Consider the following 24792-nt stretch of genomic DNA (forward strand, 5'->3'; position numbering starts at 1 on the left):
TGTTTCATGGGACTTTGCTGAACTATGAAAGCAGGAAAGTATCAAAGTATCAGTGGCGAAAAATAAAGAAATGATAAAAAAATCAGTTCAGGAGTTCAACAGCTTCCAAAACGTTGATTTACGATCTTCGTCCAACAGGAACTATTTGTATTCAAGCAATAAGGTACGGGAAGCCGTGCTGTATCGTCAATAATGTGCTGTCGTTACGCCCTTGAACAGGACAATGTTTATATATATATATATATATATATATATATATATATATATATATTTAGCATGGTGGAGGAAGAAGTATTCATACTTTTACTTCAATAAAAACACAAATGTCTTGGCATTAGAAGCGAGTTTGCTATCCAATTCAAGCAAAGATTTGCAGTGAAATTATTGTCTTAAAATGTTTAGATACGCATCAAACTTAAAAAACAAAGTTAAATTCAGTAAAGAAATGGATTTAAGTCGATAAATGATTTATTATGAGTATTCTGCAGCCAGGAGTGAACAACTCAATGCAAACGTGGCAAAAGTGTACAAGTGCAGAAGTGCACTTAAGATTTTGATTGATCGGTATTTGTGCAGGTACACACAAGGGAACGCACACTGCGAGTTACACAAGGGTCGCCCTCGGTGTCGTCTTTTCGCGGCTTTGTTCAGGTATGTCGGCTCAACCCTCCTGGAGAATGTTCTCATGATGTTCTCGAAGGGAATGTTACGTAACATGAACAGGTTTTTTGTGTGTTTTTTTTAAACAGATTTTCATTGTGGCCCTTTTCCTGGAAACGTGAACTTGTGTGTGTTCAATTGTCCCGCATGTGTGTGTGTGTTTGTACAGTGACAAAGCGAAAAATAAAAATACAGTAGACAAACTGGACAAACTCGTTGTCTTTGTCCTTTGTGTTTTCCGGCTCGGTGCTTTTGGCTCTTTCTTTCTGACCAACACTTTCGTTAGCCGAAACACAACGCCTGCCACTGATGGTTTTGTGCGTTTCAGGCCTCCAGAAAAAGACAAAGCACGTCTCCGACACACAGTACGTCAAATGCAGTACGTCTAAAAATAGCGGGAAGCTTTTTATTGTATTATCATAAGAAAAGCCAGCACGCTTTTCAACCTTGACCTCCCTGTAGACACGTTAGAGCGACTGAGACGCTAAGACTGATGAACGCTCGATGAGACGTTTTTGTAGTTTGAGAACGTTTTGGCGGTGGCCATCTTGGATTACGGCTGTCTTCATTATTTTGCAAACAGTGAACAGAAGTGACCATTTTTAGACAGCAGAGTAGTGACCTATGTGGCCATTGTAGCGACCTGTCAATCACCTTGTAGCCCCGCCCCTAAAGCGCCCCCTGCTTTATGGTCTGTTTGACTCAAAATTACCATAATTTACTAAATGAACATTGAAGAAGACTTGAAACTAGAGATTGAGACATAAACTAATGTTTACAATGTTTACTGAGCATCAAGAGAGGAGTAATTTATATAGACTTCTATACAACCAGAGGAGTTGCCCTCTGGTGGTCAGGAGAGAGAATGCAGCTTTAACACATTAAGCACAGACTTCTATACAACCAGAGGAGTCGCCCCCTGGTGGTCAGGAGAGAGAATGCAGCTTTAACACATGAAGTATATACTTCTATACAACCATAGGGTCGCCCTCTGGTGGTCAGGAGAGAGAATGCAGCGTTAACACATGCCACATACTTCTATACAACCGCATTGGCTACACTCTTCCGATATGGACGTGTGTAAAACCAAAATTATGAGCGAAAGGCTAAAAGGCTAAGAAAAAACATGAAGCTGCAGAGTTGGTCATAATTCTCAAATGTCAGCACTTAAAATCATGAAAATTTATTCATGCATGTTTTATACTATGTATACACACACACACACACTACGTGACTACACACACACACACACTACGTGACTACACACATGCAACGTGTGGTCAGTTTAAACAATGATTGTGTTGCTTCCTTGGTTCTGTAATTCGATATTGAATACAAAGCTTAATGACAACTTCAGGTAACATGAAACCTGCAGTGACTCAGAGGCTTTTCAGAGGTGATTAAGAGTTTTTACTAAATGTAATCCGCAAATTCACATTCAACACAGCTGCCTTTGTGTGTTGTTTAAGTCGTGACTTTGACAATTTCCCTGTTCCTTCCCGTAGAGGCTGTCACAAGGCGATGACGACTCGTAGAGCCGGTTGGTCCACAGGTGGAAGTCACAATATATAAAATCAGGCTTTTTCTCCAGGAGACACAGAGCAAGGCAACTTGCATTGACGCAAGTTTATACTGCAAGTCGAAAAACAAGGTAAGAATCATCTCTTTGTTTGGCTGTTGGGTTTTTTTGGTTGTTATTCCCTGCGTTGTTTTTGTTCTCTTATATATATATATATATATATATATATATATATATATATATATATATATGTGCTATATATATATGTGCAGGTCGAACATGCCTCCACTTTGGTAGACGCTCAGCTGTCATTCACAAGTCTTTGTGATCTATATATATATATATATATATATATATATATATATATATATATATATATATATATATATATATATATATAGATATATAATAAAATAACTCAAAACAGTCAATTTAAACACATTTAAATAGTAAATATATTTACTTTAAGACAATTATTTATTGAACTTCATCTACCTTATAACCGTTAGTGTTTGTGAATTAATGTCGGGCAGATGGTGTCTCTAATGTGACATCACTCTTCTTCATATAAATGTGCATTTGTTTCTCATTTTACAGAGTAAAGGAGTAAAATGAGACATTTTACCATTCAGGCGACTGACAAAAAAAAAAAAAAAAATTGAAATTTTTTTTCAATGAAGGAGATTTTTTTTGTACCCTTCTGAACATATATTTTAAATGACATTAAAATACATTTTGGTAAAAAAATTGCTTAAATTTTATTTTTCTTAAATTACTAACCAACAATAGTAACATTGAATATATTTCATCCGATATAATGTACCTGATAAAAAATACTTCTCATCGAAATGTATTAAAATTATGGAAGCCCATTACCGCCACAAAAAAAAAAATAGGACCAAAAAAAAAAAATTACCACCAAAAAAACAAATTACGACCAAATAATAATAATAATAATTTAGGACAAAAAAAAAATATTTTTTTTTTCATTGACTTGAAAAAAGGCAACAAAAAAAAAAAATCTTCCCAGGAGAGAAACGAGAACTTGACTAATGACTACAATTGTCAAAATTACAGTTACAGCCTAAATATAATTGTAGCTAATATATGAACACACAAAGTACATTGTTGTCCTTCTATTGACCATTTTTAAGAACTGAGTAAAATGCAAAGTCCACACATATAATAAATGAATTATTTACTTTAAAGTAACCCATCAATAGGCTTACAGGTGGTTGACATTGCCAAGAGCACTTGAATATAAAACAGTGCTTGCAATGTTAAATTAAAAGAATACGTGAATTGAAACAAGATTGGACTATTTTGTGACTTGTACTTGTCTTTGTCCTTAAGTTAATTTTTTTTTTTTGGTCCTAATTTTTTTTTATTTTTGGTCCAATTTTTTTTTTTTTTTCGTCCTTATTTTTTTTTTTTTTTTTGTCCTAATTTTATTTATTTATTTTTTTCGTCCCTATTTCTTTTTAAAAAAAATTGTGCGGGAATGGGCTTCCATATATAATACAACAATATAAGACAAGTTGAAGTACTCTTCTTTTATTTTACCCATTAAAACTTCTCATAAAACGATAAACAGGTATCATGGGGGGACCCTAAAGAAAAGGCTCAAAATTGGGTGAAATGAATGAGGGAATAGTCAATGAAACATGATTAACATTTAAATAAAGGAGCTATGAACTTGTTATTTGGTCTACATGTTCCTGGAACATGAGAGTCTCGTCCTGTGAAGGAAAAGTCTCCTTCAATGTTAATCTTTTCACCCTCCATCACTAACGTCACTAAGGTAAAAATCATCAGGTAAGCGTGTCTTTTTGGAGGTGGGCGTGCCTCTTTGTTCCAATCCCTGTTAAAAAAAACAGGGATTGGATCAGAGAAACATGCCCACCTCCAACGAGACACGCCCACCTCAAATAAGACACGCCCACTTCCAATGAGACACGCCTCCCTCCAATGAGACATGCCCACCTTCAATAAGACACGCCCACCTCCATTTAAACACGCCCACTTCAAATGAGACACGCCCGCCTTCACAAGGACCGACACAACTCAGACAAAAGCAACACAATGAAAACAATGTAACCTACAATCGCTCGGGTGAAAATCACCCGACATCAGTGTTCTGGGGTTAAAAAATGTTTTTCTCCGTTTCCTGAAATGATAAAAATCTCAAAACAAGACAATGTGATCTTGATTCTTATCACATAGGGTTTTTTGTGCAATAATTTACCTTTTAATGGATATATCCAGTCAGTATTATTAGTTTTTTAGCATTCTGCAACAATCTGAGTCCTAACCGACAGACTTTGTCTCTGCTCCTGACATCTTGTAAGCCTTTCTAACCACGACAGGAACCAGTTTACTGTAAACGCTGAAGATTAAAACGATCTAATGTTTTAATTCCCCCCATTTTCCCAACAGAAGGTGTTGACATGAAGTTGGGGTTGCTGGTGGTTTTGGCCGTGGCGGCTCTGGTGCCCAGCCTGACCGAGGCCCGGACCGTCGACCGATGCGAGCTGAAAGAAAAGCTCGGGGCGGTGATCGCCCTGCCGCGACGACTCCAAAGGTTCAAGGAAAGAATCCTTTCCATAGGTGAGTTTCAATACACCTTCGGTTAGACGATGTCATGAGCTCAAGCCTCAACATTATCAGCCAGAATCAGAGAGTTTAAGTTCCCGCGATCAAGAGGGAACGTCCAAATGCAAAAAATAGACAAAGTGATTGACAACAAGCACAACACGCAAAAAGAAAGAGTACTAGAAAGTGAATCGATTTTCACTCACAAACATGTTCTCTTCTTTTTCCTTCCTCGCTTCCTGCCATGCGCTTGCATGACTTGTTCGCTGCAGTTATCTGTGAGGCCGAAAGAAGGACCGGTCTGAACACCGACCGGGTCAGGGTGTTCGGCAAGCGCAGGACGACAACAAAAAGTCCAATAACCAAACCAATAACCGGCAAGCCAATGACCAAGAAACCAATGACCGGCAAGCCAATGACCAAGAGGCCAATGACCGGCAAGCCAATAACCAAACCAATAATCAAACCAGTAACCAAACCAATAATCAAACCAGTAACCAGACCAATGATCAAACCAATAACCAAACCACTAATCAAACCGATAACCAAACCAATAACCAAGCCATCAACCAAAGAACCAATGACCGTCAAGCCAACAACCAACAAACCAATGACCACCAGGTCTACAACTGAAGAACCAATGACCACCAGGTCTACAACTGAAGAACCAATGACCACCAGGTCTACAACTGAAGAACCAATGACCACCAGGTCAACAACTGAAGAACCAATGACCACCAGGTCAACAACCAATGAAACTGGCGACGCCAGACGAAAGCGCGAGGCCGTCACCACCAGCGAGGAGACCGACTCAGAAGAGCCAGAGGAGTCGTTGAAGGAGAGCGAGATGGAAGGCGAGGGCAATGGGGAGGAAGAGGAAGATGAGGGCAAAGAGGGCAACGAGGACGAAGAGGGCAGTGAGGATGAAGGCAGCGAGGATGATGGGTCAGAGGAGGAGGAAAGCGATGAGGACGAGGTGACAGAGGAGGAGATAAGCGAAGAGGACGAGGTGACAGAGGAGGAGATAAGCGAAGAGGACGATGAGGACGAAGATGACAAGTTGATAAAGAAGAAGCTGAAGAAGATAAGCGAGCAGGGAGAAGAGGGCGATAAGGGCAGTGAGGAGGAGGGGACGGAGGAGGAGGAGGCAAGCGATGAGGACAATGAGGACGAAGAGGACAAGTTGATGAAGAAGAAGATAAGCGAGGAGGAGGAGGAAGAGGGCGATGAGGGGGACAGTGAAGAAGAAGAGGAAGAAGACGAGGGCGAAGAGGTCGAGGAAGAGGGGAAGCGTACGAAGCGCCGCGCCTTCCACCGGAAGCCCAAAAGGAGGAGGAGCAGCTTGGGCTTGTACGGGTTGTTCCAGCTGTCGGACAAGTATTCCTGCGACTCGGGTTACGTCCGGTCCAGAAACAAGTGCGACACAGCCTGCGAAGGTGAGTCTTTAAAACAGACATTATCTTTATTTAAACCACATATTTAGCTTCTTTTTTTTAACAACTCCTTCCTTCTTTTTCCCACCCTGAAGCCTTCACCGACGACGACATCAAGGACGACGTGTACTGCTTCGTGAAGACTCAATACTGGTGGTAAGTTTGCATAGTTAGGGATAGGGATAGTCCCACTCCAGACTTGATTCTACCGGTTTTTCACATGTTATTAGGAAGGCAACAAAGTAGCCTGCCTCCATGATGAGTGAATGGACTGTTTGTAGCGGCCATGTTTCTTACTGACTCGCTAACAACTGTTGTTTTTCTCTATTTCCCATAAAGGTTCTTATTGAAGAAAGCCTCTCGCCAGTGTTTCAGAGACAGGTACTACCTCAGCGACTGTCAATGAACAGCTTACACGTTGCCCACCTGCAGGGAGACACACCAACAGTGTTTTCTACCCGGCAACAGTTGTCTCTCAGACGTTGAGAATGGCATTTTTACTTTTTTATTGAATGAATACATCTGATGTTTCTTTAATAAAGTGAATTTGTGTCAGTTTTGTTTGCGGGTGACATTTCTTTGTGATCAAAGTGATACACTGTATCTCAATCATTTCAACAGTTTTGATGATTAAACCTTGTTGTGTCACACGGGTGTCTGCTGCGTAGCGGGTCCACACAGTGGTTTGGGTCTGTGACAGTAACTCACTGAAGGCCTAGCTCTGAACCCCACCGCCCGCCACTGATGATATTTCCCCCTCTCTCGCATGAAGAGGTGCTGCATCTATTAAACTTGAGGAAATTAGATTCTTCCATAAGAGACTCCTTGGAAAAACCTTTCCACCACATGCAGGGATTTGTTTTCTGCGTATTTGTGTTGTTTTTTCTAAATCCGGGGGCAGTTTTGTGGGCGTGGCCATCACTAGTTTGGTTCCTAGGCCTTAAACTCCTGCCCATTTTCTATTTTTTCATGCTTATACCTTATACCAAAGATAAAAGAGATGCCTTATGGGACGGGTTATGGTCGAATAAATAAATAAATAAATATATATATATATATATATATATATATATATATATATATATATATATATATATATATATATATATATATGTATATATATATATATATATATATATATATATATATATATATATATATATATATATATATAAATACTTGTGCTTTTTGTGCTTTTTGGATTTGTTTCCTGTGTATTTATGTTGTTTTTCTAGATCCGGGGGCAGTTTTGTGGGCGTGGCCATCACTAGTTTGGTTCCTTGGCCTTGAACTCATGCCCATTTTCTTTTTCTTTTCTGCTCATGAATCTGCAACAAAGATTAAAAAAAAAAGAGATGCCTTAACGGACAAAAGTTTCCACTTTGGCTGAAACTACTTGTTCTCTTCGCTTTGTTCGCCCGCACCGTGTCTGTCACACCTGCGACATGCGATCCTCTGAAAATTATAAATATCTCGTCGGTGACGTGAGAGGATGAACGGTGTCACCTTCTCTGGTTTACAGTCTCGGGCCCGAGTCTTTTCAGCCGTGACCTGTAAATGAGAAAAGGTGTTTTTCAGGTAGACGGATCACCTCCACTTCGCCTCCCTCCCTTGACCTCCTTACAGCTCACAAACCCAAAGCTAAACTGGGACATTTGGAAGCAACATTGTGCTTTTTTCCTGATACAATTGTTCCCGAGGCGTGGAGGGGATCGGCCTTTAATCTCGGCAGAACAAAAGTCGCAGGTTCCCAGTGATTCGCCACCTCTTATGTCTGCGGACATGCGTACACAGATATAAAGATATAAAGGTGCTCCGCGCATCGCCTGCCTCCAGAGAGTCAGGATGAAGGTACTCGTGGCGTTCCTGTTGTCGCTGCTCGGCTGCCGTCTGGCTGAAGGACGACTTTTGTCCAAATGTGAGCTGCGGGTCGAGTTTACCGACCTGGCGGTCGTCCTGGACTCGGACTTGGTGGCCAAGAGTAAGTCTGCTCATAAGTCAACTTTGGGAATAAATACACGTTTATTATTTATGTTAACTGCAAGTAAGAAACGAAACGATGAAGAAATGCAGCTTTCTTCCTTTAATGTGACTCCTGATATCTTTTGTTTTCAGATTGGACTGAATTTGTAAATTATTTACTCTCATGTGGATGCAATAATGTATAAAAGTGTACATCTATATATGCAGGTGGAGGTGTAAACATGGTACTTTTTTCACTCTTCTGTGCGAAGAAAAGAAATTGGATGTGACGGCTTTTTTTAAATAATGAAAAAGAAAATGCAAAAAAAGAAAAAACCTAAAGAAAGCACAGGTCAAATAAATGTAATATATATATATATATATATATATATATATATATATATAACTGTAATATATATATATATATATATATATATATATAACTGTAATATATATATATATATATATATATGTATATATATATATATATGTAATGTAAAAGTCAGAGAAATACAAAAGAATAGTCAGAGATTTGAAGCGTTACGATCGCACACATACACACACACCTGCACACACACAGACCAACACACATCACTTGTGTGAGTGTTCTCTGTGCAGCGGCACACAGCTCTCACTGCATTGGGTTCATCCTCTGGGGAAGCTGCATGAGATCAGTAAAGTAGATTCAGACGCTTTTGGGGCGTCAGAAGATCAAAGCCTCTGGGATCGTCCTCTGAGGGTCATGAGTCACAGCCCAATGGAAGGTCGTGTGCTTCTCCCCTCAGTCATCTGTTACGTGGAGGAGGCGTCGGGTTTCAACACCTCGGTGGTGTCGGTGTCCTCCTCCGGCGCGCCCCGACACGGCGACGCCCCGGCGCTCTACGGCGTCTTCCAGCTCAGCAACCTCGTGGCCTGCAGCGACGGCGTCGCCCCGTCGCCCAACATCTGCTCCGTGCGCTGCGACGGTGAGTTCAGCTCGCCGCCAACGTGACGAGTTACGACATCTTCACGACCTTTCTTCCTTTCTTTCTTCCTTTCTTTCTTTCCAGACTTTCTCGACGGCGACATAAGCGATGACATCGACTGCCTGTTGAAGATCTACGAAGATTTCGTGTAAGTTGTTTTTTAGGAGGTTTCTCCTGTATAATTCTGCACAGGTCAAAGGTCAAACATCCAAGTTAAGCAATGATACAAATACTTTTTTTTTTTTAGGGTGAAGGTGGAATTTATATGGAAGCCCATTTCCGCCACAGAAACAAAGTCATAATTATGACAGAAAGAAAGACGTCATAATTATGACTTATTTTTGTTGTCATAGTTAAGACTTTTTTTGTCATAATTAAGACGTTTTTGTCATAATTATGACTTTTTGTTTTTTCTTACTGTGAACTTGAATTTATGGAAGCCCATTTCCGACATAAAAAAATAAGTCATAATTATGACAACAAAAATAAGTCATAATTATGATTTTTTTTGTGGCGGAAATGGGCTTCCATAAATGCAAGCTCACGGCAGGCAAAAAAAAAACATGTCAAAAATGTGTAGCGTGTGCTGTGAATGACTGATCTGAATTTCTCATGTGAATATTTCCACAGTAAAAACGGTTTTTGGGGGCCTCACTTCGACCACCTGAAGCAATGGTGGGTAAAGTATTTCAGCAACACCTTTTCTTTATATTTGTTGTAATTCTCATAACATCCAAACGGGACTCAATGAATCAAATCCTCTGAGGAAATTGCGCCATCTTGTGCCTTTTGTGTACCGCCTACGTTTCCAAAAACACGTCACACAGCAGCAAGTGCAGAGGCTTATGCAAATTTTAAGTCCCAGCATGCCTCAGTGAAACAATGTTTTGCGATAAAACAAAAAAAAAAAATTCTCAATTTTTGAATCAAACGCCACAGTTTTTTTTGACAGACATCCTTCAGATTCCGATTCTTTAAGTCTTACTCTTTCCAAAAATGTGTCTGATTAGTGTGTGAGACGTTGGTAAGGGCCTGAACCTCACAGTTTGTAAAAGTTGCAACCGCTCCAAAAGACATTTTTTGGAAAGATCTTGCTTGGATCATGCTGGATGTTCATAGTTATGATCCAAATATTTTTAAAAGTGATTGAAAGGGAAGTGAACACAAGTATTAGAACTCATTCTGGGTTCATACGACTACTTGAACTACTTGAACACAGGATTAAAAGAGGTACAGACCCCCATGGGGGTCAAGGGTTTTCCAGAGGTTAAGTTCTTCATGATCATTTTGGGGGCGGGGCTTTGGTGGAGGCCTGCGTTGGCGACTTGGCGACTTTGTCGTAAAATTTTGCGACGTTTGGAGCTTTTATTATAAAACGAGTTGGCAACACCGGGTTGTTTTTCTTTCTTCTTTTGGTTGGATACATTTGAGGCACTGACAGTTTGTTTTGCTGGTTTCTTTTTGGTAATCGGCCTTAAAAATTCTGCATGAGCTACCGTTCAGTCGGTCACATCGATGCCTCGCGAAAAAAACATGTACGTCTCCTCTCTGTTTGTCTGCAGGTTCGAGCCCATCTTCAAGCTTTGCAGGAATAAAACCTACAAGAATTACCTGAAGGAATGTGGCCCAAACGCCCAAACGCCATAAATAATTTAGTGCCGTGACACTGGAGGGATGCAGAATGCTACACTCGTAGCATCCCATGCTATCTGACCCTTTGTTGTAGAACCAAAGTGACACAATGTGTACTTATGAGGGAATTTCCTTCAAAATTTGCATGTCATTAAAGATCATTGAAAAGGCTTTGAATTTGCACTTTTGAATTTTTATGTATTCATTTATTATTATTTGTATTATTTAATTTGTTATATGTTATGTAATATTATTTTGTATTATGTATTATGTTTTAATTATTATAATTTATATTATTTTATATTCATTTCATATCATTTTACAAATTGTATCATCATATACAATTTTTTAAAAGAAAGATTCTCCAGCTTCATCTATTTTTTTCTCTTCATTTTATGTGTTCGTGCATATGTCATAACATTTGGTGCGGTTGTGAGTTTTATTTGCAAATTCAGGAAGTTCGACATCAGCTTCTATAATGAGAGTAAAAATTAACAAAGCACCAAAGTTAATGTTGTTTATTATCATTTAGACATCTCAGCCTCCGATAATCCCCCTTAAACAAAATCCAGCAGGAATTTAGTTTATAGAAACAAATGTTTTTGTGTGTTTTAAAAAAAACAACAGTCACATTATTTAAACATATTGTCATTTAAGGATTTACCCCCCAAAAAACAATCAAACACAACGTAGTTATGCCCAGGACTGAAACAAATCTTAATATATAATATTTTTTTAATGGCAACTTTATTTTAAATTAAGGCCCAAGCGTTAAAAAAAGACCATAATGCTGGATTCATGTTGTTGTTCTCTCTTGTCACCACTAGAGGGAAACCTCTACTCGAGTACTGTGTCGCTGCACTATGACGTCATTGTCACGAATCCAGTTTCATAGATTGTGAGGAAATATTATTCAGACATTTATGGTCATATTTTTGGAGCGAGGTCACCTGAACTTCCCTCCAAAAACTATTTAAAATAAATATATATATTGTAATGCATATGTAGCAGTAGTGTTACATGTTAAAACTCAAGTATGAGCACATAGTACTTGAGTACATTTATTCACACACAGCTCATGGCCAAGTTTCATTCAAAGGTACTGCACGTTAGTGTAGATAGTCTCCAAATATATAAAACATTTTAGGCTAATATATTGGGAAAATGCATATACAATAAAGTTGAATATTTTCATCACAGTATAGTGTGTCTCTTGGGTTTAAATGTTTCGTCAAGGAGCTTCAATTAGGCCCCTAAACAAGCAGAAACCCTATGAGACAGGGACGTTTTGTTTTTGTGTATATTAAGGATGAGAGATGAATATATATATTAAGGATGAGAGATGAATATATATTAAGGATGAGAGGTGAATATATATTAAGGATGAGAGATGAATATACTTTCAGAGCTGAACTTGGACACAGCTGCTTCTCCTGAGTTGAAGACGATCCGGTAACCCAGTATGTATAAATACATATATTTATGTATGTGTATTTGTTGACCCCGCTAACACATGTATATACATACATAACTATATACATATTTATGCTATATGCTTGTAGAACATGAACACACTGACATGTAGTCTCAGGTCAGGTCAGAGCAGAAAGCTGAAGGATCACATTCCTCTCCTCTCGCTCCTCCCAAACCTTCTACTTTCACTTTCTCTCGTCTGCAGCAGGCGACGAAGCGTCGGACGGATTTCAGATCGATTATCAGGTAAATACGACAGATTAATTGATCACTGATTGTGGATCGATATACTGTTTATTAGTGTATTCTTCAGCATGGAGCCATACGGGACTTCAGTGGGCTGCTTAAGATAATATGTCCTCATATTATCTTAAGTCCATCACAAACTACCAGGATCAACACACTAACATCCGGGTATTCGTATCAATTAGACTTATTATCCTCAATAGGTGTTGTTGTGGGCTGATCAGACGATCATCTTCGTCATCATTCTTCTTCTTCTTCTTCTTCTTCTTCTTCTTCTTCTTCTTCTTCTTCTTCTTCTTCTTCTTCTTCTTCTTCTACAGCTTCGTGTTCTCACACTAGAGCTTATTACTTTTTGAATCGATTACGTCACTAAATGCGCAGGTGAGTTGGAGGCGGAAATGCAACAGGTTCGAACGGCCGTGTCTACTACCGAACACTTGCGCACTTCAAGCACTAACTTTCAGTGATTAGGGCGCACTGACAAAAACCAGCAGAATTCAGTGCACTGAAAGTACCCGGATGGCGCACTGCAAACAGTCAAAAAAATTCAGTGTAAAACGACGGACACTACCCGCACTAAACGGGCGCCATCTTGGCTACGAAGCGGAAGAGGAGGAGCCCTTTTCGCCAGCTTTTCATTAATGTATTTATATCTTCCTGCCGCGATTGTGGAGGTGTCGCAGTTTCCACATAGGTTGGAGAAAGGGGAACACAAGGGACAAAAATAGGGTAAGAAGTGAGTTCATTTTTGTTAGTTTTAGTTTCGCGGGTATCGCGAGCAGATTTGCGGACGCCACTTCCGGCTTTATTTCGCGGGTGCCGCGAACAGATATGCGTACGTCACTTCCGCCAAGTGGTTAACGTAACTGTTCCATTTGAAACAGCGCTTATCAGCGACGGAGGGCACTACAGATGTTAGTGCACTGTATTAGAGTGCACTGTATTGCAGTGTACTTCGTAAAGTGTTTGGTAGTAGACGACTTTACACACAGGAAGTCACAAAATAAACGACTTCCTGTTCGTTACGATCTGTAGTCTACTTGTAGTTTACAGATGACGTTTGGATTTATTCATGTGTGATTTTATATATATATATATATATATATATATATATATATATATATATATATATATATATATATATACATATATTCATGTAGAAATGTGTGTTTATCTGCATTCTGTCTACTACCACTGGTGTTGATGTGCTGTATGAATACGGTTTTGTATTATCAACCACACAAGATATTGTAAGCCAGTGATTTTTTAACCACAGGTGCATCGTGGGAAAATATCCAATTTCACTTAATGGGTCCAAAAATGTATTAATTAGTTGCCGCAAACAATTTGCCATTGTTGAGCGTCTGAGTCTGCAATATGGTGGCTGGCCTAGTCGTTAAGAAATACTCTTCCATGCCAGTACGTAGTGCAATAATTACCTAACATATATGTGGAACATATATATATATATATATATATATATATATATATATATATATATATATATATATATATATATATATATATATATATATATATATATATTTGACTACAATGAAGCAGTTAGATACATTTTTATTCTTTTTTTATTATTAGAATGAGGTTTGATAAATTACTTTTAAGAATAATAATATTATAATAATAATAAAATGTGTTTGAAGGTCATTTTTATTCTTCTTCTAGGTTGTTGAGACTGCGGCTGGTCTTCGGTTGAGTTGTTCTCTGAAGCTCTCTGCGAAGAGCGACATCATGGCAACTGCAACAGCAGGCGAGTCCAGTCGGACGTGATTAATATTAATTGTGATTAATGTGTAATAAAACATTGTGCAAAATATGTTAAATATATGTGTAAAATATATATGTGTACAGTGAAAATTAATCCACAGATCTGGCCAGAGGTGATTTATTGTAGAATCTTATTGATCTTCCTTTGAGAAGATCCAGGTCATCAGATGGAGATTCAGGACATCCATTGTTTCTACAGTAACATACCTTGAATCACACATTCAAGCTCTTATTCAGCTTCAGTAACTTGAGCTCAAAGAGTCAAAGTTCATTCATAATAAAACACTGCGTCCATACAACATGACATTAAACTACGACAACCGTCTTTTTATTGAAGACGTGTGAATGAACCAATGTTGTGTTTTTTCACAGCGTCAGATGATCTGCAGCCTCAGGAGCGGAGCAGCAGCCTCGAATGGCTGCCACCCTACAGTGAGTTCAGCTGATGGGAGTCAGAATGATTCTGCTGTTTATTAACGTGTAATTACAGTGTCCCATTTGATCTATTTGAATATTAGCTCACTGGTGAGTAAGCACATTTCAAGATAACAGCTGACAAGTCCAAATTAAAAACAGCTGTGACTTCCTGATTGGTCTTAGTTGAAGAGTAGTTTTACTAACTCGCCGTTTCCTCCTCAGTGGCTGAGCTGAGGGTTGTTCTGCTGGGGAGCAGCTGGTCTTGGAGGAGATCAGTGGTGAACTGCATACTGGGAGAGACTAAGTTCCTCACTGAGGAAGAACCAGATCACTGTGTGATGATCGGAGGAGTGTGGAAAGAGAAAAAAATAGTTCTGATCAACACTCCAGATCTGCTGCATCCCAACATCTCTCAAGACCAACTAAGAAAACATGTAGAAAGCTGTAAGAAACTCTCTGATCCTGGACCTCATGTGTTCCTGCTGGTTCTACAGCCAGAAGACTTCACCGAGGAACTCAAAGAGAAGCTCTGCAGAGTCCTGGAACTCTTCAGCGATCAATCGTTTCATTATTCATTGATACTGACATTAACACCCAGAAAGGAGAGTTCAGTCTTCACGGACAAAGACCAGCCCTTAAAGGACCTGATCAGAAAGTGTGGAGGCAGAAACCTGAACCAGAAAATCCTTGATCGTCGAGAGCTGTTAATACGTTTGGGTCAAATTGGAAAGGACAACAATGAACAGCATCTGGTGTGTGATGATGTATTTTTAGATGCAGAAGCAGATTTGGCTTCTGATCAGGAAGACCTGGAACACGCAGAAGGAGTCGGTTCTACATCTGATCCATCAAAACCTGTTGGTAAGAGCAGAACAGTCATTCAGTTCATGAATAACGAATAATTTCATATTAATTTACTCACTTGGACATGATTGTCTTATGCAGGTACAAATAGAAGCAATAGTGCAACATTGATGTCTATGAAATATGCAGCTTTTTGATGTCTGTAGTAACAGTTGGTAGAAAAGGAAAAGGTCATTTCAGTGAATTAATAATGCTGATAAGGACCCATCATGAGCAAACTAACAGATGTACAGATACGCTATTTTAAGTATCATGGAGATTATGGTTCATATTTGTAAATGTGGAGAGAACATATATACCTTTACACTATAAGAAACAATGACTCATTAATGTCTGCAGCCGTCTCTGTTACATTAATGAAGAGTTAAAAAATCCCTCATTGGAATCTTCTAACTATTATTATATCTGTTATTTCATAGCACCTGAATTCAGAATTGTGATGATTGGAAAAAGCAAAGACAAAAAAAAAACACTTCTCAGACTCATCTTTGGGAGCAAAAAGTCCAAAAATGACAAAATGAAGCCAAACGAGCAAATTGGAGAAGATCCCGTCCAATTGGTGGAAACTCTAAACGTCTTCAAACGGTCTGAGAAATCAATCAGAGAAGAGATGAAGAGGTGTGTGACTCGTTGTTCACCAGGACCAAATGTTCTGCTGCTGCTTGTGAAGTCTTCTGACTTCACTGAGGAGGACAGACAGACACTGACGTTCAGCCTGAGTTTGTTTGATCAGGATCCTTTTAACCACGCGATGGTCATCTTGACACATGAGGAGGTTTTATCACGTTGTGTTAGTCAGCTCCTTAAAGACTGTGGAGGAAGACACTTCCTCATGTATAGAAACGACTGCACACTGTTCATGGAGGAGATTGAGAACATTGTGCGTGAAAACAAAGGAACCTTCCTCACCTTCTCTGACCACGTGAAGCCATCTTTAAACCTGGTTCTGTGTGGGAGGACAGGAGCAGAGAAGACCTCAGCAGCTGAGGCCATTTTAGGTTGGACAGAGCTTCATTCAGTCTCCAGCTCATCAGAGTGTGTTAAATATCAGGGAAAGGTGTGTGGACGTCAGGTTTCTCTGGTGCAGCTGCCTGCCTTGTGTGGAAAACCTCAGGAGGAAGCGATGGAGGAGTCCCTGAGTTGTATCTCCCTCTGTGACCCTGAGGGCGTCCATGCCTTCATCCTGGTCCATCCTGTGGGTCCCCTCACTGATGCAGACAAGCAAGAGTTAGAGACCATCAAGAACTCTTTCAGCTCTCAAGTCAATGACTTCACCATGATTCTGTTCACTGTGGACTCAGACCCTAAAGCTCCAGCTGTTGATGAGGTTTTAAAGGAAAACAAAGCGATCCAGGAGCTCAGTCAGAGCTGTGGAGGAAGATGTTTTGTTCTCAACATCAAGAACCAGCAGCAGATCTCAAAGCTGTTGGATTCTGTGGAAAAGATGAGAGCTGAAGGCTCCAGATGCTTCACAAAGGACATGTTCACCAAGGCTCTGATGGAGAAGTGTGTGAAGCAGGAAACTGAACTTAAAGATCTAAAACATAAAAGTAAGATCGGAACAGGTGATGAAAATCAGAGCGGGGAGAGTCTCAGGATGGTGCTGATCGGGAAGACTGGCAGCGGGAAGAGTGCAACAGGAAACACCATTTTGGGCAAGGAACATTTCACATCCACTCCCAGCTCAATGTCGGTGACCAAGTTTTGTGAGAAAGCAACAGAAGAGATGGATGGACAGCCTGTCGTCATAGTCGACACCCCCGGCTTGTTTGACACGATTCTGACAAACAATGACATTCAAGAGGAGCTCGTGAAATTCGTCAACTTGTTGGCCGGTTGTTGGCCGCTTCACACAAGAAGAAAAAGACTCCGTAGAGCTCATCAAGAAATGTTTCGGTAAGAAGTCTGGAGATTTCATCATCATTATATTCACTAGAGGAGATGATCTGAAAAACACAACATTTGAGAGTTACATAGAACGCTGTGATGACTCGCTGAAAAAACTCATCAGTGACTGTGGAGGAAGATGCCAGGTCTTCAATAACAACCTGACAGACCGCACACAAGTCAGAGACTTGATGGAGAAGGCCCACCAAATGATGAAGAAAAGAGGAGGCAGCTTCTACACCACAGAGATGTTCGAGGAGGCCGAAGCAGCCATACAGAAGGAAGTGGAGAGAATCATGAAGGAGAATGGAGAAGAAATGCAGAGACAGAAGGAGGAGCTTGAAAGAATACATGGAGAACAAATGGAAGAAGTGAAGAGAAGAATGAAACAAGAGAAAGATGAAATTGAACAAGAGAGAGTCAAACAACTTAAAGAAATGGAAGAAAACATCAACAAAGAGCGAGTGGAGAGAAAGAAAGAAGAGGAGATGAGAAAAGAGGAGGACAGGAACAGGAAAAGGCAGGAAGAACAACAAAAACAAGAGTGGGAACAAAAACTTGGAGCTCTGGAGAAAAAGACAAAGTCAGAATCAAAAGAAAAGGAAACCATCAATAGAACCTTAGAGCAAAGTAGAGAAGAGATGAGAAAACAACAGGATGACTGGGAGAAGGAAAGAAAGGAATGGTGGAAGAAACGAGAAGAAGAAAATGAACAGAAACGACTCGAGGAGCAAACTAAACTGAGGAAACTGCAAGAAGAATACGACCAAGAAAGAGAAAAACATAAAATCAAAAGAAAAGAAGAAGGTCGAAGCAGAAGAGAGAAGGAGGAGAAGGAGAGAAAAGAACTGGAGGAAAACTACAAGACGAAACTGAAGGAAATGAAGGGTAAATATGAAGAGGAGGCCAGAAAACAAGCTGAAGAGTTCAATGAGTTCAGACAGAAATACACCAAAGACTTCTCATCGCTGGTGGAGAAGCACATGGAGGAACTACTGGACATGAAGAAAAGGCATGAAAGACAAGTGGAGGACACAGAAGAGAGGCACGACAAAGATTACAAGTTGTTACACATGCTCTCGAGTCACAAAGAAAAAAATCTAAAAGAAGAAATCGAGGAAATAAAGAAAAAACATGAAGAAGAAATAAATCAACTGAAACTTAATTACAAAGACAAATGTGTCATCCTCTGATCTACCCGCCGATTCAGACTCAATATTGAAAGAACAACATATAGAACAACCAATATTATTGTTTGGACTATTTGGACTTTCTTTTTGTACATTTTTTTAACAAGGAGAGTTTTTAATTCTCCATATATTTTGTGGTTTTCTGGAAACTTACATTTATTTTAGTTTTTTGTAAAAGGTGTTTTTGTAAAATTTGTGTTGTTTCATTGTTGCATTACGTTGTTAAGTTACGTTCTCACGTTACGCTCTTACATTACGTAGCAATGTAACGTAACAACTTTGTCAACAATGTAGCAAAGTAACATAACAAATTAACTTAACAACGTAACTGTTACATTGTTACGTTACATTGTTACGTTACATTGTTACGTTACTTTGTTTGTTACTTTGTTTGTTACTTTGTTTGTTACGTTACTTTGTTTGTTACTTTGTTTGTTACTTTGTTTGTTACTTTGTTCATTACTTTGTTACGTTACTTTATGTTACTTTTAAGTTACATTAAATGTTTTTTCTTAATTCTTTACTGTCTTATGTAAAGCACAAGGTGGTACACAAATAAACTTTCCTTTTGACATTTGTGACTTTGTGTGAAACGGCTCCCCCCATAAATAATAAACACCCGAGTTAAGAAAAAGTACCTAAAATTGTGCGTACATTTACTCAAGTGCTGTACTTGATACTTGTACTTGAGTATACTTTTGTATATATATATATATATATATATATATATATATATATATATATATATATATATATATATATATATATATATATATATATATATATATATATATATATATATGACAGTAATAAGTATATACACACAGATATATCAATACATTTATACATACAGATATATACCTAGATATTTATGGGTGCAAAAACTGTAAACATAAAATAAATGTAATGCCAATTTATGAACTGCAGGTGGCGACTAAACACAGATTTTTTGATTTTCTTAGGTTCTGATTTACCTGCAAAAGGCAAAACAAACAAAACGAAAGAATTTTGCCCTCACGATTACCTACCTGCCATTTATGATAATTATGAATTACATATCCTACTTCTATTTATTTTTTTAACATTTTATGTACACTATTAATTTTTTATCCTTTAATTTCTGTAATAATAAATTGCAATCTGCTGCTGCCTTATGAACCATCTGGTCTACTTCCTGTTCCAAGAGTCAGAATTAAACATGGAGAAGCAGGTAGAAGCTGCAGGTGAGGCCCTCAGAGATCCTGGTCTCCTTCAAATCCAGATTGAATACTTTTCTGTTCGCTGTTTAATTGAATTGAACCAGATTCAATGATATTATTATTCATTTCTGCATCTCACTACTGCATCTTATGAATGTTTTTAAACCGTGTTTTTAACGGTTTTACGTGAAGCTCTTTGCACCATCATGTTGTTGAAATGTGCTCTACAATCAAACTTGCCCTGCCCTTGCCTTGATGACGTCACCGGACGTGACCTCCCACAGGTGTTTTGTTATTTTTTTCCCTCCAGGTGACACAGGTGAGTCGCTCGTGTTTTCGCTCCACACACACGCGCGCGGGATTAGAGGTTGACCGTCAGTGGAGTTTTTTGATGAGCTTAAGGAGGAAGTCGGGACCTCGTGGGCTTCTTTCATCTTCGCTGTGTTTTGGCCCCTCGGTCTCGAGGAGGAAGCCGCTTCAGGGACTTCTCTCACGGGCCGAGAACATGCTTCTCCGTGCTGCGTTCACGGTCCTGCTCCTGCTGGTCGGAGGAGTTTCTGCTGGTAAGAGGCTCGATACTCGATTTTATGACATGTCGTCGTGTGTCTGGGGGTCTGTACGCGTTTCTGTTCAACTAGAACACTGCCGTGTGTTTGGTTTTTAAGTGAAACGTGAATGAAAAAATTTGAAGTCTAATGGATACGAATACCCGGATGTTAGTGTGTCGAACCTGGTAGTTGAATGGAATGAAAAATATGAAGTCTAATTGATACGAATACCCGGATGTTAGTGTGTCGCTCCTGGTAGTTCGTGATGGACTCTGCTCATTGTTGTTTTCTGTAACACTGGTATAGTAAAAAGTACAATTTTAAATTAAAACAAACTATATAACGTGTATTAAAATGTATTAAATCTTCTCAGAACCCCTGCACCCCCCCCCCCCCACACACACACACACTAAAAAAAAAATACATGCTTGTGATTTGATGCTAAATAAAAAACAAAAACAAACGTTACGTGATTTTTTTCAAAGTTTAATCCTTTTATTTAAAATCATTGTTCCTGACTGTGGTGGAGGAAGTACTCAACTCTTGAAAGTAGTAGTACCACAGACCTTTAAGTAAAGAATACTGCGTTTTAAATGTGGCAACAGAAGTTTTAGAGGCAAAACTATACCTAAAGTATAACAATTTAAAAATGTTAATTGTGCAGAATAGTCCATATCAAAATAGTGTTTATTATATATAGTCATATAAAAGTTTACTAACTGATAAAATCAATGTTTTATTGGTCTGAATCTGCAACGTGGCATTGATTAAATGTAGTGGAGTAGAAGTACAGTTTAAAGTACTAGTACCTTTAACATTATAAAACAAAAAGTGCTAATTGTGACAATTTCTCACACGAATGTCTAAAAAGATATAAAATAATGATGACATGTTGATGTGCAAACATTTCAATTAAATCACATTCATGGTTTTATACTATATGAACGTTTTAATGGATTCATCAGGTAACAATTGATTATCGAAGTCAATCATGAAAATAATTGTTATTTCTTTTCTTTTTTTGTCGCTTCTGGGAAATATTGCTTAGATGTGTTCAAGGTCCAGAGGTTTTTATAATCTCCAGATTATATCTGGCGATCGCATCGCTGGGTGTGTTTTATTTTTTCTTCCTTGTTTATCCTCCTGAGAGATGACCTGGAACACTTATTGCCTCTTCAGGTTTGTAAAATAAGTGTTTCTGGACGTTTTCTGCAGTGTTTTGTACACGTGCTCATGTGACTTCATGTCGAGGGCTCTCCTCAGAAGGCGGACGACACCTCAGGGTGCTTTTCTCCCCACCCAGCCTGCTTTCATGTTAAGTTCAGGAGCCGTAAACAAGACTGTAAAACTCTCAGGCTGCACCTGTAAAGGTCAAAGGTTGTGAAACACGCCGGTGTGTTTGGGTCGTGACAGAAAAGTGATTGACTTTATTTTTAATGATTGGAACGAACTGATAAATGATATTAATTTCAGATTAGAAAATGTATTGACAAAAGGCAGAGAGTTCCAACACTTCAGGGAGTTTTAGCATCCGCTTCTGACGACTCAAACTCTTCTGATTTCCCTCCCGTGTCGTCTTGAAAAGCTCACACCGCCTCACACACACCCTGACTGACAAGTAAAGTCTCTGAGGGTTCAACAAAAACAATAAAAACAGGTGAGACAGGAGCTGAAACGAGAACGAGGGCCGAGTGGAGGAATGCTGAGCAGCAGCCAGAGTACTACAAAGTACAGCGTGTTGTTGTACTTCTACTTCCTTACTGTCACGATGAAGGACAAAAGGCTGAAGCTTTAAGGTGTGTCCTCGGCTGACATGATTGTGAAATGTGTGTTTTCCCCGTGCATTGTTGGAGTGGTACCTGTGTAGGAGAATTAATACGTCTGCACGGACACGCTTTGGTTTGCTCGGACGCACGAGGACGACGGTGACGTCACCTCCTGAGAAACATGTGAAGTTACGGGTTGAATAAAGTCTATTTTCTCTATTTCCTGTCTGACTTTCTTAACGATGAGTAAAGGAGTAAGAAAATATATATAATCTAACCACAAATGTATAACAATTTGTGTTATTGTGCGGCTGAACCGGGGGCATGTCCCCATGTCAGCGTGGATTAGCTTAGCTTAGCTTAGCACAGAAACCAGCTGATGCTGCAAAGTCACATTTTCTTTTTTTGCATGTTTTTTAAGTCAGCATTTAAAATGCAAAACCTCAATGAAAGCAGTTGCAAATTCAAGATACTTGTTCTACGTCTCACTCCATGTTGTGTTTACGAAGTTTTATAGAAATTCTTTATTCCATCTGTATATTTTTATTTCCATCTGTATATTAATATTCTTTTCTTACTGCAATTTTTTAATCTGTTTTATTACAGTTCTGTTCATTTCTATCACTTGATTCTTTTTATCTTATTGTTATTTACTTGTGAGCAGTGCTGCTGTAAACCTGTAATTTCCCCACTGAGGGATTAATAAAGGATTATTTTATTCCATTTTTTAAATTCTTTAGTTGCTTCACATACAAGTTATTAATCTCCCTCCTGTCCAGGTAAAACGTTGCGTGCTTTTTCCACCCGTTTCCTCTCATCCCAGCTCTTCTTTCATGATTTTCTTGCAGTGGCGCCGCCAGAAAACGTGACGCTGAGCTGCAGTAACGTGAACGTGTCGGTGAGCTGGGAGCACAGAGGACAGACGCCGCGCACCAGCTTCAGCGTGCGCGTGGAAGGGTGAGGCGCTGAGCTTTGATTTACAGCATATATAAATATTGATTTATAGCAACGCGTCGGTTTAAGTTTGGCACTTCCTGTAAAATAGTGGTTAAAATGACAAAAGGTTTTGTGCTGGTGAAACTGATACGTGAACCTTTTTAAAGTCCTGACGCATGTCAAGTGTTTATGAAGAGAAGGTTCTCCAGCAGAAATCTCTTGTTAAAATCACGTGTCTAGTTTATTGTTATGCTAAATTATTATGCATTTGTTTTGCATGTTCTTCAATTCTGCAGTTGTATTTTAAAATAGGATTCAAATTTCAAAGTTTTGCATTTTTTTATATTTTTCAATAGACATTTTCATTATTTTTAACAGCATTATGCTCATTTAAAAGTAACGGCAGCCCGTGCATTATTATTTCTTCTTCTCCTTCTTCTTCTTCCACTGCTGCTGCTTTTTAAAACATTAAGCAACTGTTACTTTGATTTACTTTACTTTTATTTGCTTCTATATATTGTTTTAGTCAATCCTCACCTATTTCTTTTATATATATATATATATATATATGTGTGTGTGTGTGTGTGTGTATGTAAATAAATATTCATAAATAAATATTTATAAATAAATAAATGCATATACATTACTTATTTATAAATAAGCATTTATAAATAAACAATTATTTATTTATAAATAAGTATTTATTTATAAATAATTATTCATTTATTTCGGGGGCTCTTCTGGCAGAAATGAAATAAAATAATTAATATGCATATTTTATTCGTTTATAGTCACCTGAAAATAATCATCAGTTTTATTTCACGCCCCTGCAGCTCTTTCCATTCAGACCCGAGACAGAGGTCAAGTTGTAGAAGGTAACTGTTCCCCTGCTGTCCTTGTGTTGAAGGCGTCCCGTGGCCGAGACCACGGAGCGGCAGTACGACCTGACCCGCTTCGTCTGGGCGTCTCAGCGGCGCTGCCTGGGCTTCCACGCCGTCAGCGTCGCGGCCAAAGAGGGCGGCGACCAGTCCAACTCCACGAGCATAACGTTCAGCTTCAACCGGTTTAAACCAGCCGACGTAAAATGTGAGTGACGTGCAGCTGGAAGAAGTGTTTGATTTCCCTGGTGACCTTCGAGTGAGGTCACAAACGGATGTGAATCTTGACTCTTCCCTCCTCAGGTAAGTTGGATTTCCCGACTGTGGACCTGAGCGAGAGTGCATCGGGGGCCATGCTGAGCTTCATGAATCCTCTCCGCTTCTACAAAGAACTGAAGGAGGCGAGCAAGACGAGTCATCCCACCGTTGAGTTCACTGCCTCCTCAAACCATGTGAGTACAATGACGTTTCATAACTATTTGGCGGATGGGAGGCCGACGGGTTGGGAGAGCGTTCGACCTGGAAGCACAAGGTAGCGTGAAGACGCTGAAAGGTGAGCGACGTCGTGCAGACAGACGGGTTGAATGCAGAAGACCTGTGTGACTGTAGCTCAGTGGTTAGCACGCCTCTCTGCACACGTGTGGAGAAAATGTAAGTCGCTTTGGATAAAAGTGTCATCTAAATGTAATGTTATAGACCGTAAATGTCGGGTTACAAGCTGCTCCTACCTTAGGTGGGTGTCTGTAGCCAGCTAGCGCTGCTGCTAGCTCCCTGCTGCTGCTAGCTCCCTGCTGCTGCTAGCTCCCTGCTGCTGCTGCCCGCGTCCCCGGGTAACGGGGT

General features: G+C 39.3%; 3 protein-coding genes across 3 annotated transcripts in view; all 3 read left to right on the forward strand.

Annotated features, from left to right (window-relative positions):
* The first annotated feature begins 8049 nt into the window (after positions 1–8049).
* LOC137798711 (alpha-lactalbumin) lies at positions 8050–10934 on the forward strand. The gene is made up of 5 exons (XM_068595624.1): positions 8050–8185; positions 8952–9131; positions 9216–9279; positions 9762–9806; positions 10694–10934. Exons 1-5 carry the CDS (start codon positions 8050–8052, stop codon positions 10776–10778), a joined length of 510 nt encoding a protein of 169 aa, XP_068451725.1. The 3' UTR covers positions 10779–10934.
* Positions 10935–14680: 3746 nt separating this feature from the next.
* LOC137798712 (GTPase IMAP family member 8-like) lies at positions 14681–18790 on the forward strand. The gene is given in 4 exon segments (XM_068595625.1): positions 14681–14699; positions 14907–15448; positions 16423–17381; positions 17383–18790. Coding segments are annotated over 4 exon segments (2748 nt in total). The 5' UTR covers positions 14681–14698; the 3' UTR covers positions 18629–18790.
* A 1350-nt stretch (positions 18791–20140) lies between these two features.
* Positions 20141–24792, forward strand: part of ifngr1 (interferon gamma receptor 1) — a 7015-nt gene continuing 2363 nt past the window's right edge. The window contains exons 1-4 of the mRNA XM_068595573.1: positions 20141–20387; positions 22987–23095; positions 23982–24160; positions 24256–24404. Coding sequence (XP_068451674.1) covers positions 20216–20387; positions 22987–23095; positions 23982–24160; positions 24256–24404 — 609 coding nt within the window. The 5' untranslated portion in view covers positions 20141–20215. The remainder of the gene's footprint in view (positions 20388–22986; positions 23096–23981; positions 24161–24255; positions 24405–24792) is intronic.

The sequence above is a fragment of the Clinocottus analis genome, unplaced genomic scaffold, assembly GCF_023055335.1.
Source record: "Clinocottus analis isolate CAN_PGR_092001 unplaced genomic scaffold, fCliAna1.0.p SCAF_31, whole genome shotgun sequence".
NCBI classification, from domain to species: domain Eukaryota; kingdom Metazoa; phylum Chordata; class Actinopteri; order Perciformes; family Cottidae; genus Clinocottus; species Clinocottus analis.

Excerpts from the sequence above, each read along its gene's own strand:
- LOC137798711 (XM_068595624.1), top strand. The coding sequence starts at position 8,050 with ATGAAGGTACTCGTGGCGTTCCTGTTGTCGCTGCTCGGCTGCCGTCTG. Across the intron at positions 9,280-9,761 it reads AAGATCTACGAAGATTTCGT|TAAAAACGGTTTTTGGGGGC; the intron begins GTAAGTTGTTTT and ends ATATTTCCACAG. Across the intron at positions 9,807-10,693 it reads TTCGACCACCTGAAGCAATG|GTTCGAGCCCATCTTCAAGC; the intron begins GTGGGTAAAGTA and ends GTTTGTCTGCAG.